This window comes from Emys orbicularis, chromosome 14, assembly GCF_028017835.1.
Source record: "Emys orbicularis isolate rEmyOrb1 chromosome 14, rEmyOrb1.hap1, whole genome shotgun sequence".
In the NCBI taxonomy this organism is placed as follows: Eukaryota; Metazoa; Chordata; order Testudines; family Emydidae; genus Emys; species Emys orbicularis.
This window is the reverse complement of record NC_088696.1, coordinates 4,811,119-4,827,173: the sequence shown is the minus strand read 5'-3', so window position 1 is coordinate 4,827,173 and position 16,055 is coordinate 4,811,119. Positions and strand designations below refer to the sequence as shown.

Here is a 16,055-nt window from a genome sequence, read left to right as displayed (position 1 = left end):
CATCAGAAACTGGGTGCAGCGTAGGGACCGTGATCCGTACAGCTTGGCAAAAGGCCAAGCATACAGGGCTGTAGGAATACGACCACGCTCCTATGGAGCTTTTCATCAGGAGATCTCGCAGCACTTCAACTAGGAGGTTAAAGCTAGGGAAACCGAGGCACAGAGAGGCAAAGGGACCTGCCCACACTCACAAAGCATGGCAGTGGCAGAGCAGGGACTGAACTCAGGTTCTCTGCAGGCCCAGCCCTGCTCACCCAAAGCAGCAGGGGGAGAATCACTTCACTCAGGCCCTGACAGCTGAGATACAATTTGCATGAAGGCCAGGAGCCCAAGGGGAGTGAACAGAGGCTGTGGAATCATGGCAAGCAGAGGCACCTGCTGCCCTGTTCCCCTTCTCCAGCCCGGTGGGGAACGAGAGGAAAGCTGCTGGGTGTCCAGACCCTCTCTGACACCAGCAGAGCCCTGCTCCTGCTCTGCGGGTGAGGCACGGGGAAGGACCCTTGGGCCCGGCCTGGCCTGAAATGTTTTCACTCAAGCCTCTGGCTACAGCACCCAGCCTAGGGCTTGCAAGCCACAGCTGAAGGGGTCACAGCTGCCATCAGGTGGTGAGGAAATTGATCAATTTCCTCATGCTTGTGGGTTGATAAGGCAGTTCCTCCTTGCCCCCGGAGCCGGCTAAGGCCATCTCACCCCAATGCTCCCTTCGTCTTATCCCCCAACCCCTGATTTACAGCAAACACTTCCTGTCTCCTCCCTTCTTGGATCACCCACTTTCCTCCCGGGCCAGCAAGATCTCCACCACCCCGGCCTTCGAAATACCCATACAAAGGCATCAGGCAGAGCTCTACATTCTACACACATTTCTGGGCCTGCCCCTTCAACTTTTACTCTGACCCGGGAAGTGACGCAACCCCCCCCCCCCCCCCACCACACACATTACCCCACTGAGAGCCCTAGCCCCGCCAAATTTCTGAATGGGCAACGCCATTTCTATAGCAACCCTCACCCCAGAGCTTCCACCAAACTGGGGATTTCATCAGGACCAAATAGGTCACAAGCACAAGGGAGAACAGCCACCAAGGTGTTGGAATGCGCTATGAGGAAAGGCTTTTAAAAACAAAACAAAACAAAAAAAAAACACCAACCCAGCAGCCTGTAGCCAAATTCCTCATGAGTAAGCGGGCTCTGATAACAGGAGGAGCTATGGGACATTAGGAAAAGATTCTGAACAATACAGCTGCTAGAACTGTTGGATACGACATGTCTTCCATTCCAAGTGCTGTAGTGGCTGTATACACTAGTGATCACTCACCCACCCACCGCTGAAATGCAGCTGCCTCTGGGGTGGAGCACTGCAGCTGTTGAGCAGCACACCGCACCAGCATGCCACTGGGAGCATGTGGAGGGGTCGTTATTAAGAGGGGAAGTGAAGAATAACTCCTGCAAGTGGAGCTGCAGAAGGGAATGGGAGGGAGGCAGAAAGTAACTAGAATTTGCCCCCGACACCAGGGCTTTTATTCCAAACGTTTGCTAAAGTAGCTGTGGAATCACCATGGAAAGAAACAATCCTACATGTGTGGTGGGACTGGACTGCTTAGTGCTGCTAATGTAATGCAGGAATTTAATCTACCTGCTTCATTTCCAGCCTCTTCCTGGACAACACCCTCGCCTCCATCCCTCTGGGGGGCTCCCGCTGGACCTTCACAGGGCGAAGGGAAGCAGGGCAGGAATGTAAAAAACTGAGCAGACACTTCTGGGTTCAGAAAGTGATATTCATGGGCATTTACACCTAAAAACCAACAACAAGGAAGCAGGGACATTTCAAAGTTGTTCCTATTGCTCCATTTTTAAAACCCAGCTTCTCAGCGCAGCCTGGGACGGGGTGAGCTGTGCTGGAGAGCGGCACCAGCTGGCTAAGGGGATGGGTGAGCCCTTCATCTCTAGGTCAGTCCAGATCAGGCCCCACCAGAAAGGAGCCCAGGGCAGCTGGCACCAGGAGCTGTTCCCATCCGGAAGCGGTTTGCTGTGGAGTCTCAGTCCTTTTCCGAGCAGACGAGCAGCCTCATCACAACTGCCCTCCTTTGCTGGCAGAATTGGCCATGGAGATGGGACCCTCCTTTCCCGAGGGGCCCCGGCAGATGGGGGGAGCAGCACACTGGCTGGGCAGCGTGGGTCACTGGCACTGGCCAGGTGGCATGTGTTCTGCGAGGGGGCTTTGGTCACCAGCGCTCTTCCCCAGCATTAAATCCCCCAAGAGGGAGCAGCAGGCACAGCAGGACCTGAAAACCTTCTCCCAGACTGTACCTCCCCAGCAATCCCCAAGCTTCGCTGGGATCGATTCCCCAAGGCCAAGCCCCGAATGCCTGTCCGCTCTCCTGAGAGCCAGCGACTGAAACGGCATCGTCACAATCCACGTTCCCCGCAGGCTGGAAGCGTCTTGGCTCAGCGTGTCTCCCTGAGGCTGAGGGTGCCGGACGGCTGCTCCGCAGGGGGCTGCTTAGGCGCTGGGGCAGGGAAGCCCATCTGCTCCCAGCAGATGTAGGTTGGGATCGTCCAGAGGCTGAGGCCCCGGCCCTGGCTATAAAAGGAACAAACCCACACATTACAGAGGGGAGCTGGAGAGGGCTGCTGGGACCCCATGGGTGCTACAGGCGAGGGACCCAGACACGGGGCTTTACGTACACAGCAGAGGGTTTAGACAGCACCAAACAGCTGACCGGGTGCCCTATCGATGGGGGAAGTTAGAAGAAAGCCCCCTTTGAGTACTGCACTGCCAGAGATGGGCAGGCCGCTGGTCTGTCTCCTGCCATTGCAGATCTGCGAACCTCATGGTCTAATCTGGGATGACAAAGTCTGCACCAGCAGCCTGCTCCCCCTCCAATGCCTCCTGCCCTTAACTGGATGCTTGCCCCCAAGTCTGCACTCTGGTGGGTACATTGGATTTAACCCTGGGATGCCAGGGGACACCTTGCATCACGCGCGGCTTTCCTCTCACACCAGCACTGGCCAAACCCATGGCTGGAAGCCACATGACTCCTCCAGGCCCTGATTCCACGCGGCTGATGAGCGAGGGGACCGCTGGGCGTTTCGCTAGTTCAGAGAAAGAGGAAGCAGGTGCTGGCATGGGGCGGAGCCAGCTGCCGGGAAAGAACTCGGGTGTGTCTTCAACAACAATGTTAAAGCATTGTTGTGGCACCAGCGCTGGGAGAGAGAGCTGTAAAAAACCCATCCCCTCAAGGGGCGCAGCTCCCAGCGCTGGGGCACGGTCTACACTGGTGCTTTACAGCGCTAAAACTCGCAGCGCTGGGGGGGGAGAGGGGTGTTTTTTCACACCCCTGAGCGAGAAAGTGGCAGTGTAGACAAGGCCTCGATGAGAGAGTCTATCTGCACAGTGCTCAGACCCGCCCAAGGAATCTTGGGGCGCTCCCCCATGGCACAGGGCTCGTCCTTAAAGACGCCCTTTGCAATGGGGATGGGGGAGGAGGACCTAAGCCCCCCTCCCCACCCCTAATTCAGACTCTGGGGTTCAGAGCATGGCCAGAGACCCAGAGGAGAGTCAAACAGACCAGCCCCCCTCGTTCCCCACTCCAGGCCGTGCAAACATGGTTTCTTTCTGCCACTGCAGACAGCCAAGCCTGGCGTCAGCCACGTTCGAGCTCCGCAGCGTGGCTGGGCCCGGGTCTGCGACAGCACCCCCCACCGGCCCCAGGCCCAGCCCCGCGCCGTACCTCGGTGAGGAGGATGTACCGGATCGCCCCAGGAACAGGCTCCAGCACCACAGCGGAGAGCAGCTCCTTCGAGAGCGAGGCGGGCCTGGCCGGCAGCCCCTTCAGGAACCTGCGGGGGCACAAAGGGGGTATCGGTGGGGGTACGCGGTGCACACCCCAAGAGAGGGGAGATGGGGGGGTCAAATGGGGCTGGGAGTCGCTGCCCTCTCAGTCATCTCCCCCCTGCGCCGGGACACCTCGGGCTGCCCCCTCATCTGCTGCAGACTGGCTCTGTCTCACTCCAGGCCGAGACCAAACTCCTAGAGCTCCCGCCTTAGTCCGTCGCGGGCAGACCACGCTAGTGCTGCCTGACAGCCCCAAACCCTCCGGCTGCTGCAGGCCCTGGGCCCCGGGAACGCAGCGGCAGAGCTGAGAGCAGCAGCTAGAGACCCTGGATGGATCAGAATCAAAGGGGCAGGGCAGAGGGAACAGCCCTGCCTGCCAACTTGCTCCTGGTGCCCCACTGCACCCCCACCCCAAGCACTGCCAATGCCCCTCAGTCCCAGCCTGCAGCCCCCTCCCCTGCTAGCCCAGCCTTGGGAACCCCAGCCTTCCACAGCCCTACAGATATCCCTCAATCCAGAGCAGCATTGTCCCCCGCCCCTCTGCTGGTGCCCCTCAGTCCCGACCCGCAGCCCCTGCTACCCCAATCCCCAGCACACCGCGTTAGCTGAACGGGGCGTGTGCGACTTACTGGTCTCCGTTAGATTCAGGGGGGAAGCTGCACTTCACCACTTCCACAAACTCCTCCACCGTGTCCGCCAGGGTGAAGACCACGGCGTTGGGGCCAGCGTCGAAGGTGTAGGCCACCTACGACAGAGCGGACGTGGTCAGCGACGCACCTGGAGCAGGGCTGCCTGTCCCCAGCGGGCTCCAGCGCTCGGTGCCCTGGGTCCCACTCGCACCGAAACACTCGCCTGGCCCCACAGCTGCAGCCTTTGCTTGTCCGGTGCCCGGCAGCACGCTGGCACCAGAGCAGGGAGTTCAGGGGGCGGGTGAATGGGGCTGGCCAGAGAGAAACACCTGCTCGAGGAAGGCAGCGTGAAAAGCAGCAGCTGCTTCCTGTTTCATCTGCCCCCAGCGAGATGCACATTCCCTCCCCCTGCCACGCAACAGGGCTGGTGCTAGCACGGCTGGGTGGGCAAACAGATCCTGCCCAGGGGTCCACCAGATCCAGTATTCATGGGCAACGCCCGGTGCCACAGAAGGAACCACTTCCCACCCCCTGACAGCTGCATCTGGGGTGGGGATCCCTTCCTGAGCCCCGCAAAGAGCAACGGGCCTCCTGAAGCATGTGAGCCGACTGCACCTCGTCCGCTCATCCACCAACTGCTCGACTCCATCACGTCCCAGGGAGTGGGGCTGCGGGATCCCACGCGTTTCCCACAAACAGTCAGGGACACGTGATGGAGATTTGCTGAAGGCTAGTCAGTGGGGAAGGGGGGTAGGTGCTGCAGGGTGGGTGGCAGAAGCCGAGCAGTATAAATCACTCTCACGGGGAGGCCGATTTTAGTTGGTTTCCTAGGGGCAGGTCCTCTGGGGCAGCAAGGAGCCTTTTGTCATACACCAGAGCCCTCAACGGGGCATCACTCCACTAGGAAGTGACCTCCCGCGTAGCGGTCACGAGTCAGTGCAGCCCTACACCTGTTCGCTGTCCGGCCCCGACAGCCTGACTGCGCTGCCCTGTTAGGTTGGAAGCAGCGTCTTCTGGGCACATACCCCAGAGTTCCCAACGCTGCTCCAAGCCGCAGCACATGGTGGACAATGGTACATGGCTGTGGGGGACTCTTGGGTGCCAGGGGAGAACGTGGTAAAAGTCTCCCAACTCCCACAATCCTCCTGGGGAAATCCCAAGCTTCCCTAGGACCTGCCTGAGCACATGTAGTGCCTGGCACAGCAGATCGGCCCCGGGAGATCTCAAAGGGGTGGCCAATGGCTCTACCGGTGCATGGCACAGGTTCTGAGCGGACAGACACCACTCTCCAATCATGGGGCTCTGACACTCGCTCCCCTGACCCTGTCGCCTTGGTACAAGGACAAGCCCCTCTGAACCAGGAGGCCGTGCCCGAAGTGCCAGGCTATGCACCCCTGATGCCAGCTCCGTCCGCGTATCCCGCACTGAGCCCACCTTGGTCTTGCCGTGGTGGGCGTTGAATCGGTGGGCCAGGGCGATGATGCGCCGGGAGACGTCATTGAGGTAGAAGATGGGAGGGAAGGTGTCCAGGCAGGTGGCATGGAACTGGTTGCTGTCCTTCATGGTCAGCTGGCCAAAGCCCTCAAAGTCTCGCTGCTGGATGAACTGGATCATCTGGGCCATGCGCTCCGGCACCACCACCTCTGCGCGGTGCTGCAATGGGGCGACAGGGACAGTTACATCGGGCTGGGGGGCACCCCATTACATTGGGATGGGGAGACCCACAAAGTCTCATTACTATATTGGGCACCAGTGCCATCTCCTTGGCACCATCATCCAGTGGGGGCACCTCATCACAGCGGGGGGGGAGAGAGGGTTGGACCGCACCCTCTCTAATCCTGCCCCCCCACACACAACCATTGGGAGGGGCTGCTCCCAGCAAGGCCCCACCCACCAACATGCCCCTACAAAGGCGGGAAAAGAGCCAGGAGAGGATCAGAGCCAGGAGAGCTGGAGGAGTCATAGAATCGTAGAACTGGAAGGGACCTCGAGAGGTCATCTAGTCCTGTCCCCGGCACTCAAGGCAGGACTAAGTATTATCTAGACCAGGGGTCGGCAACGTTCGGCACGCGGCTCGCCAGGGTAAGCACCCTGGCGGGCCGGGCCAGTTTTATTTACCTGCTGACGCGGGAGGTTCGGCCGATCGCGGCCCCCACTCGCCGCGGTTCGCCGTCCCGGGCCAATGGGGGCGGTGAGAAGCCGCGGCCAGCACATCACAGGCCCGCGCCGCTTCTCGCCGCCCCCATTGGCCCGGGACGGCAAACCGCGGCCAGTGGGGGCCGCGATCGGCCGAACCTCCCGCGTCAGCAGGTAAATAAAACTGGCCCGGCCCACCAGGGTGCTTACCCTGGCGAGCCGCGTGCCAAACGTTGCCGACCCCTGATCTAGACCATCCCTGACAGGTGTTTGTCCAACCTGCTCTTAAAAATCTCCAATGATGGAGATTCCACAATCTCCCTGGGCAATTTATTCCAGTGCTTAACCACCCTGACAGGTAGGAAGTTTTTCCTAATGTCCAACCTAAACCTCCCTTGCTGCAATTTAAGCCCATTGCTTCTTGTCCTGTCCTCAGAGGTTAAGAACAATTTTTCTCCCTCCTCCTTGTAACAACCTTTTATGTACTTGAAAACTGTTATGTCCCCTCTCAGTCTTCTCTTCTCCAGACTAAACAAACCCAATTTTTTCAATCTTCCCTCATAGGTCACGTTTTCTAGACCTTTAATCGTTTTTGTTGCTCTTCTCTGGACTTTCTCCAATTTGTCCACATCTTTCCTGAAATGTGGCGCCCAGAACTGGACACAATACTCCAGCTGAGGCCTAATCAGTGCAGAGTAGAGCGGAAGAATTACTTCTCAGGTCTTGCTTACAACACTCCTGCTAATACATCCCAGAATTATGTTCGCTTTTTTTGCAACAGTGTTACACTGTTGACTAACATTTAGCTTGTGATCCACTGTGACCCCCAGATCCCTTTCCGCGGTACTCCTCCGTAGGCAGTCATTTCCCATTTTGTATGTGTGCAACTGATTGTTCCTTCCTAAATGGAGTACTTTGCCTTTGTCCTTATTGAATTTCATACTATTTACTTCAGACCATTTCTCCAGTTTGTCCAGATCATTTTGAATTTTAATCCTGTCCTCCAAAGCACTTGCAACTCCTCCCAGCTTGGTATCATCCGCAAACTTTATAAGTGTTCTCTCCATGCCATTATCTAAATCACTGATGAAGCTACTGAACAGAACTGGACCCAGAACCGATCCCTGCGGGACCCCACTCGTTATGCCCTTCCAGCATGACTGTGAACCACTGATAACAGCCCCTCCCCACCAGGGGCCAGTGCACGGCTGCTCCCCATGGGCTGTGCAGGGCTGCTTTGTCCTGTTTTGAAGGGGATGCCGGGGGTGGGCTCCCAAATCTCCCTCACACCCTCTGAACAGAATTAGTGCTTCTGCTACAAAGGGTCTCCAGTCACATCACAATGCCACTGCTGGCTGAGTTGTTAACACAGTCAGTGATGTTCCGGCAGCTGTCTGAAAACTCAGCCCATGGCCACTTGGGTAGAGCCCGGACACCTCCCCGACGTGCAGGCCACACCCTCGGATCCCGGAGGAGGAGACTCAAAGCTAGCGGGTCTCGGGGTCTCCAGCCACGCTGCATTACAGCCCGCCAGCAATAAGCTGTTTCTCTGAATGCATTCCAAGGCGCCCAGTCACGCTGGTGACCGGGGCCCACGTTGCACTGACATGGATTCGTGGTGCTGGAAGGAGCTGGAAAAACACCAAGAAATGCACTCAAAGGTCCGGCAGACTTTGCAAGGGAGCAGGGCATCAGGCCCGGCAGCCCTGCAGACAGAATGGACGGAATAACCCCCCCTTCCCGGCCGCCATTAGCTAGAGGTCACCTCAGGCCCTGAAGCAGGAGAGTTTAGATTCCACCAAATTCCACAATTCCAGTCACCGGGGTCAGGAGTCAAACGCCCCCCAGCATGGCTCCAGGGGCAGGTGCTGGAGCACAGGGGAGGTGAGGGAGCAGGGAGTTAGCAGCAGGCCTCCTTTGCTCTGGGATTTATTTGAGTGATTCGGGGGTTATTCCAAACTCCAGCGCCCCCGTCTGCCCCAGCAGCATCGCAGGGGCAGCTAGATCAAACGTGAGCAAGGGAAACCCCTGCCCCCACCTGCCCGCCACCCCTGTGTGGCACAGGGCTGAGAACAGGGCTCCCGCCTCAAACCTTCAACAAGAGGCTGGTGTCCACGCTTGTCTGCATCCCAGCCGTGCTGCCCACCGGCTTCTTCTCAGCGCTTACCTGCAGGGGGGGAGAAAGCACTTGGCATCAGCATCCCCAAGGGCTCTCCCCACCCAGAGGAAGGTGCAGCGGCCCCCAGATGCTTGGGGAGCAGATCTCACCACCTGGGGGCAGTCAGCTGCCCCACCCCAATTGTGACATTCTTGGGAGTACCTCACCCCTAAACCCCCAAACCACGCTGACTCCACGCCCCCCAGCACACCGGGAACGGACGCTGCTCTCCCTCCCAAGGGAGGGCGCAGCAAACCTCAGAGTCCAGGTCTGGGCCGATAGGTTCTCAGGCTCAGAGAGCAACTGCCTGCAAGAGCCCTATTAGCCAGAGTCCCGTCTGGAACGTACCCCCGCAGATGAACCTCCCGCCCCGTCGGGAGGCAGGCCCGGGACTGCAGGGGAAAAATGAGCCACAGGGAGTGGGAGTGACTCGCCCAAGGTCTAGTAAGCAGGAGAGGCTGGCACAGAACCCAGGAGTCCGGATGCCAAGGTCCCTGCTCTAACCAATAGCCCACACTTCCCTTCCAGAGCTGGGAACAGAACCCAGGAGTCCCAGCGGGGAAGCAGCCACTAGCTCTCGCTCTCTCCTCGCCATCCCATAATGCTTTTCCTGCCCCACCCCCGGGCTCAGGCCAGATGGATGCCGTGACCTAGGGGTACCAGACCCCCTGGGCCGTCACCCCGTTCTCACTCACCACCAGGATGAGCACTCTGAGCTCCGGCCAGTGCGTCTCCGGCGCCACCTGCTGGGCAATGCTGTCTTTGCCATCGGGCCGCTCCCCCATCAGCCACTGCACGAAGCCCCCAAGCATGCTCCTGCAAGCGCTGCCCGAGCCCTGGCGGGCAACCTCGGAGAGCTCGCCCTCCACGCCGTACAGCCGGGCCAGGGTGTGCACTGGGACACAAGACGGGGCAAGGTCAGCACGGCTGGGGGACTCGCTCCCCACCCACAGGGGCTGGCCCCAGGGCTCCGCCAGCATCCAGCCCCCTGGACCTATCCCAGGGTCGCCCGTCCCCTGACGGCCCCCCCCAAGTTTCTCTCCCATCCCCACTCTAGCACGGCCCAGCAACGGGGGAGGAAGGGGGGCCACAGCAGACCGGTGCAGGGCATGGGGGGGGTATGAACAGCCCACCCTCCAATCTCTCCAGGGTGTGTGTGGGGGAAGGGACAGCCCGGTATCCCCTCTCAAGAGCCAGGAGCAGGGACAGCCCAGCACATACACACCCACGCACTCACCCAGGCAGGCGTACCCCGCTGCTGAAGACGCCAGGCCGGCTGCTGTGGGAAAGTTGTTCACCGAGGCGACGTGCACTTTGTAGGCCAGGCTGAGGGGGGCCGCGGCCCCAGCACTGCCGCCTCTCCGCTTCCTGGCCAGGCGGCGCACTGCAGGACAGAGCAGAGCGGGGCTTAGATGTTCAGGAGGCATCTGACCTGCCTCAGTGGGTTCCACAGGGGCTGGGCTGGAGGCGGCAGGTCCATGGGTAGCACCTGACACCCCCTCCCCGCAGCGAGCAGGACCAGCTGCCTGTGTTGGGAATTAACCCCTTGGGTGCTGGAGAGAAGATGACGAGCTTGGCGGCAGCAGCAGGGCCATGGTGCCAGCCAGAGGTATCTGCATACCCCTCCTCGCTCTGCTGGATGGGTTCTGGGCAGGGCAGGAGAGGGCCTGTGCTGGGGTATCACAAGGGACTTTCAGGGAGTGGGGTACGTCCCAGAGAAGCAGCCTCCACCCCCCAATCAGCAAGGGTCTCAAAGCACTTCACAAGCTTTAAATACAGCCCTTCGATCCCCGAAGAATAGGGGGGAGGTTTGACAGAGGGGGAAACTGAGGCACGGAGCAGGGTGGCATCCTGTGCAGGGTCACGTGGGGAACCAGTGGCATGGCTGGGAATGGACCCCAGGAGTCCCACGTGCAGCTTGCATATGGCCTTGTAGGGAGGTACTGAGCACGCCCGGTGGGGATCATGCTCCCAGCAACTTGGAAGTATATGGGAAACCCAAGGGACTGAGACAGACCTCGACCACCTGCCCTCCCCGCAGGTGACAGGACTTGCCCGCTTTGGGAGCCCAATGAGCCCCCTCCTTCACACTGCCCCTACACGCCCCTCGGTCCTGTATTCTGGCCACTGGCCTGGTGCGAGCACCATGACTAGATGGAGTCCCAGGTCTGGGAGAGACCATGCAGTTCCCTGATCAACCAGGAGAGGTCCCCCCTGAGGCACATGGCACTGCCTTTGCAAGGGAGGCAGGGAGAGCTGGGGGCTCAAACTGGGGCCTGCCCCCTGGCAATGCCAGCTGCTCACCACCAGCCCAACTGGCTGCGCCCGTCCTGCCCACCACCAGGATACTCACTCTCCCGCAGGCAGGACTGCAGCCGTGGGTGCCCGACGTCGGCCTCCTCCCCGTTCAGCCAGAGCCGGTCCTCTTTGAAGTCTCTGCTGATGGCAGCTGTGGTGGTGGTTTTAAGCTGGGAGGGAGAGATCAGAGCCCGCTGAGCTGCAGCCAGAGCCCGGAGGGGGCGTTCCAGCGACGTGCAAGCACACGGTTAGATTTAGCTCCGGAGATTGGCGCTGAGCCCCACCCCGCGGCAGTGACCACTACGCACCACCCTGGGGGCCGCACGAAGCCCCCGTCCCCCACCCCAGAGGGAGTTCTATTTATAACGAGGAAGAACAAAAGCCCAGAATTATTCCAACGCCTCACGATTGCTCTCTATCATGGCAGCACCCAAAGGCCCCCCTTGTGCTAGGCACTGTACAAGGCAGAGTGACACAATCCCCTGAATTGCTGACACAAGTGGAAGAGACTTGCCCAAGGTCAGCAGAGGTCAGTGGCAGAGGTGGGACTAGAACCATGGTCTTTCAACTCCCAGTCCAGCACCCTGCCCACCGGACACCCCCTCCCCACACAGGCAGCCACCCACCCGGCCCTGCTGAATGTGTGAACGGATTCTCTGCAAAGTTTACTTTGTTTTACAGAGTGGCTCCACTCTCACCGCAAGTGTACGTAGAGCGAAAGCTAGGTGCCCCCAACCCCTTAGCCCATGGGGCAGCGGCTTACACATTTTGCTAGGATAATAATAAAAGAAAAGGTTTCTATTTATACCACCGCTCACCTGGGATCTCACAGCCGCGTAACCCCCAGCAGTAGGTAAATACTATCATCCCCACTTTACACATGGGGAAACTGAGGCACAGAGTTGGGAAGTGACTGGCCCAAGGCCACACACAGCAAGCGAGTGGCAGATGTGGGAAGCGAACCCAGGTGTTCCTGCCACCAGGCAATACTCCTTCCGGTGTGAACATGGGAAGAGGCATCCCTGACAGCCACCAGACGGGCTGGCACCTCTCACCTTTATGAGAGCGAGCCTGGCCATGACCTTCCCAAGGCCCTAGAAGTGTCTATTCGGGGCTGAGCGCAACAAGTCACCCGAGACTAGGGTGACCAGACAGCAAATGTGAAAAATTGGGACGGGGGTGGGGGTGGGTAATAGGAGCCTATATAAGAAAAAGACCCAAAAATCGGGACATCTGGTCACCCTACCCGAGACTAGGCAGCACTTCACCACAGGCCACGGGCCAATCAGAGATCCCTTTGGATCCCAAGTCCCCGCCTTTCCACCAAGCTGCACCCACCTCGCCCTGTGGGGAAGCACTGAGCGAATACGTGGCTGGATACGTATCTCTAAGCACAGATGCCAATTCAAACACTGCAGAGGGCCAGATCACAGGGATCTAAATATGAAGGGCCGAAGGGAACTCCACTGAATTCCCAGGAGTTAATGATTACACCAAGGGATGGACTGGGCAAAATGAGATTAAAATAAGGGAAAACGTTGGCGAAATATCAGGAAATAAGTCCCGACGCTGTGACCCAGGAGGCTGTGGAATATTCTCCCAAGGGAAGGGACAGGAGCCACAGGGGACAACCTTGTACTGGTCCTTGGGGAATGAACTAGACAACCACAGAAAGCAGAGAGGGGAAAGATTTCTATGACAAGCTTACAATGGGGTTTATAGCAAACCACACTTTGGGGCAGATGTTTCTCCCATGGTGGCCCATCATTTCCAAGCCCTTTGGGAAGAAAGTTACCACCTTTTTCCTTGAATGTTTGCCTGATTGTTCCCAGAAGAAGAGTGGCTGCTGTTTTTTCACTCCCAAATGAAACCCCCCCTCTCTGCTCCAGTCCCACCATTAACGATCTCTCTTCTCTAGCAGCCTCAGCTCCGATTCACTCCCGAGAAACATCTTTCCTGGGCTTTTATTACAAGTTCATACCAACCTGGTCCTGGTGCAGGGTGATGCTCAGAGAGGAATTGATGGGTAAAATCAGCTCTTCGTCTCGCTTCCCCCCTGGAAGAGATTAGATGGCAAAATCAGCACCGAGAGCCCCGTCATTAGAACAGGGCTCTCATCAAACAGTTAATCACTCAGGTTCCTGCCTCAGCAGTTGCCCTCAGGCACATGGAGATCCATCAGAGGAGCCCAATAATGCAATAAGTCAGAGACACACAAGTCACTTCCAAATAATCCTCATCAGCCCACAGCCAAATGGATACAAGAAACAGGTTTGACAAGGTCACGGCTGCAGAATTCATTCTGCCTGCCTCACCCAGTTTATTAGCGGCGTCACTAGTACTCATTTTCCTGCTTTCTTGTGCTGGGCCACAGCCCCTCTGCAGTTCACTGAAACTGAGATGCACTCAGCTCAGGGGATTCTTAGTTAACAGAGACTTTCACAGTGCCCAGTGTTCAGCTTTTCTGGGCAATTGCTGGTTAGTTACCACAGCCTCTGTTTTAATTTATTAAACCCTACAGTGTGTACCGCCATGACAACTGGAGCTGCAGAGACTGAGGGTATGTCTACACCCAGCCGCTAGTTCGGCGGCTGGGAATCGAAGTTCCGGGTTCGATTTATCGCATCTGGTCTGGACGCAATATATCGATCCCGGAAGCGCTCGCCGTCGACTGCGGTACTCCAGCTCGGCGAGAGGAGTACCGCGGAGTCGACGGGGAGCCTGCCTGCCGCGTGTGGACCGCGTCTGAACCGCGGTAAGTTCGAACTAAGGTATGTCGACTTCAGCTACGTTATTCACGTAGCTGAAGTTGCGTACCTTAGTTCGAAGTTGGGGGTTAGTGTAGACCAGGCCTAAGACACATAAACGAGGGCAAAATCTGCAAACTCAGGAATAGAGAACAAGCCAAAGTCAGCCCCATTAAAGAGAGGCCTGACGGCCCGCCCGGCAGGGAACACAGGGCCGAACAGGATGCCAAGAGCCCACGTAGAGGCCTTTCCCCCTAGCTATGCCCCCATCCTGTGCTTGGTCCAGCCAGCGTTCCAGTCCTGTTAGACGGAGTCTGGAAGGGACTTCACCTGGGTAATGGCATTTGGCAACTTGCAGCTCCTCCAAGACTTCCAGCCTCAATGAGACAGGCTTTGACAGGGCTCTTCTCGTGGCCCAGCCCCCCCTCACCTGCTCCCCTGCCCTTGATGAAAGCCGCTCTCTGGAGGGGGCTGGGGTGGAAAGCGCCACCCCGCTGGAAGGCGCAGTCCCTGCCCCAAGGAGCTTACACAGTCTAACAGAGAGACGCAGCCGTTTGTTCACTCAGAAAACTGCAGCCGTTGCCGACCCCAGGGCCTTATTGGGGGCGATTGAGGGATACGGGGTCCCCCCCGCCCTCTGGGGCGCTGCCCTGGGACCGGGGAGAGCCAGGGGCCGGGCACGAAGGGGGCGTGCCCGGGAGAGGGGACGGGGCACCGAGCCCCGGCAGGCCAGAGGGGCAGGGGGATACTCACAGTACTTGATGACCGCGATGTTGACAGGGGCTGTGCAGGTCACCACGGTGAGGGGCTTCTCCTCAGCCATGCCGGGGGCTGCAGAGGCCCAGTGGGTCCTGCCCGGCGTTGCAAGCCCCTGAAAGGCAGCTGCCCTCCCACACGTGTCTGCCCCGCGCGACACACCCATCAGCTGACGGGAGCGGATTGGCTAGCGGAACACCAGCCGCTCCCGCCGCTTCCAATCAGCACCGGCGCCCCGCCCACGGCTGGCTCTGTCAACCAATGGGAGGGATCGGAAGATGGACGCCGACCGCCCCCTCCGCACCCAGCAGGAGGAACCCTGGTGGCGCCGGGTGCACGTTACCACCCGGAGGGTTTTAGCTGTCACACGAAGAGGGGAATGTTGCTACGGTCCACCAGGTGCCATATTAGTGAGTGGAATAGCGTGCACATGCGCAGTGTATACTAGTGCCACCGTCATTCAGGCCCTAGGGTTCCAGCGTCGGCCATGACACTATAGGCAAACCCAAGGGAGGGGTGGGGGCTGGGGTGGCCAGAATTAGGGACTGATCCTGCAGCTGAGCAGCCTGGGGGGCTGATCCTGGGGTCACTGACACCAGACTACCCAGGTTGCCAGGTCTCGCAATGTTATATGGTGGCTTATGTGACTTTGGGAGGGTTTGGGGATATTTGCAACATTTGGGAGGCTGGGGGGATATTTGGGGGTTTTCATGGTGAGGCAGTAGTGCCACTCTAGCCAAGTCAGAGACTCTCTTACTGTTTAACAGCTGACTTGTCCAAGCACTGTAAAAATCTATGTACCTCCTAAGATTTTGGAAAGCCCCAGCTTCTGGAGTCAGGGGATTGCATGGGAAATCACAGCTTTCATTTTAAACTAGTACGTTTCTAGCCTTTGTGGTTGCAGAGGAAAGCTTACAAATATCCTCCCCCCCCCTCCCCCCAAGGGCTCAGACACCAGCAGGCAAATAAAAAGAACCAGGCATTTGTTATTTTTATAACTCTTGTAATTTTTAAGCCAATCTTGTGATTTGGGGGGGGGGGGATTTTTAACATTTGAGGTTGGCAGTGCCCCATTCCTGTGTAGCCAACCAGGGTGTCACTCCTGATTGACACCCATGAGAGAGGAGATTCAGCCCTGGGGCCCTATGTTTTCCTGCACAGTAGTACACATCCCTCAGGGGCTGGGTAACTTCCAGCAATGTCAGCAGGACATGGACAGCTCAAAGAGAGCTGAGGAAGCAGCCTGTGTGTAATTTGGGTCACAAGAGTTTAGCCACTAGGGAATGTGTAACCAGAGTTCCTTGAAGTAACATTCAGCCTGGCCCTTTAGTTCCTCTTCTTTCTCCTGCCAAGCATGGGTCAGCCCTGGTGGGCAGGCAGATCCTGTGAATATGGCTGCCTGGCTCTGGTGCTGGTTCTGAGCCTCATACACCTGGATGCATTTGTTCTACAGGCAGCTGTGGCGAGAAGGGAAATGAGTGAACTTGGTAGGTCCATGT

At 58.2% G+C, this 16,055-nt stretch overlaps 1 protein-coding gene across 1 annotated transcript; it reads right to left on the bottom strand.

Annotated features, from left to right (window-relative positions):
* Window positions 1-1,761: 1,761 nt before the first annotated feature.
* Window positions 1,762-14,623, bottom strand: MVD (mevalonate diphosphate decarboxylase). The gene is made up of 10 exons (XM_065416687.1): window positions 14,554-14,623; window positions 13,039-13,109; window positions 11,109-11,223; window positions 9,993-10,139; window positions 9,451-9,650; window positions 8,690-8,764; window positions 5,896-6,114; window positions 4,462-4,577; window positions 3,729-3,837; window positions 1,762-2,578 (listed from the first exon to the last, which is right to left on the bottom strand). Exons 1-10 carry the CDS (start codon window positions 14,621-14,623, stop codon window positions 2,498-2,500), a joined length of 1,203 nt encoding a protein of 400 aa, XP_065272759.1. The 3' UTR covers window positions 1,762-2,497.
* Between the last annotated feature and the right edge of the window lie 1,432 nt (window positions 14,624-16,055).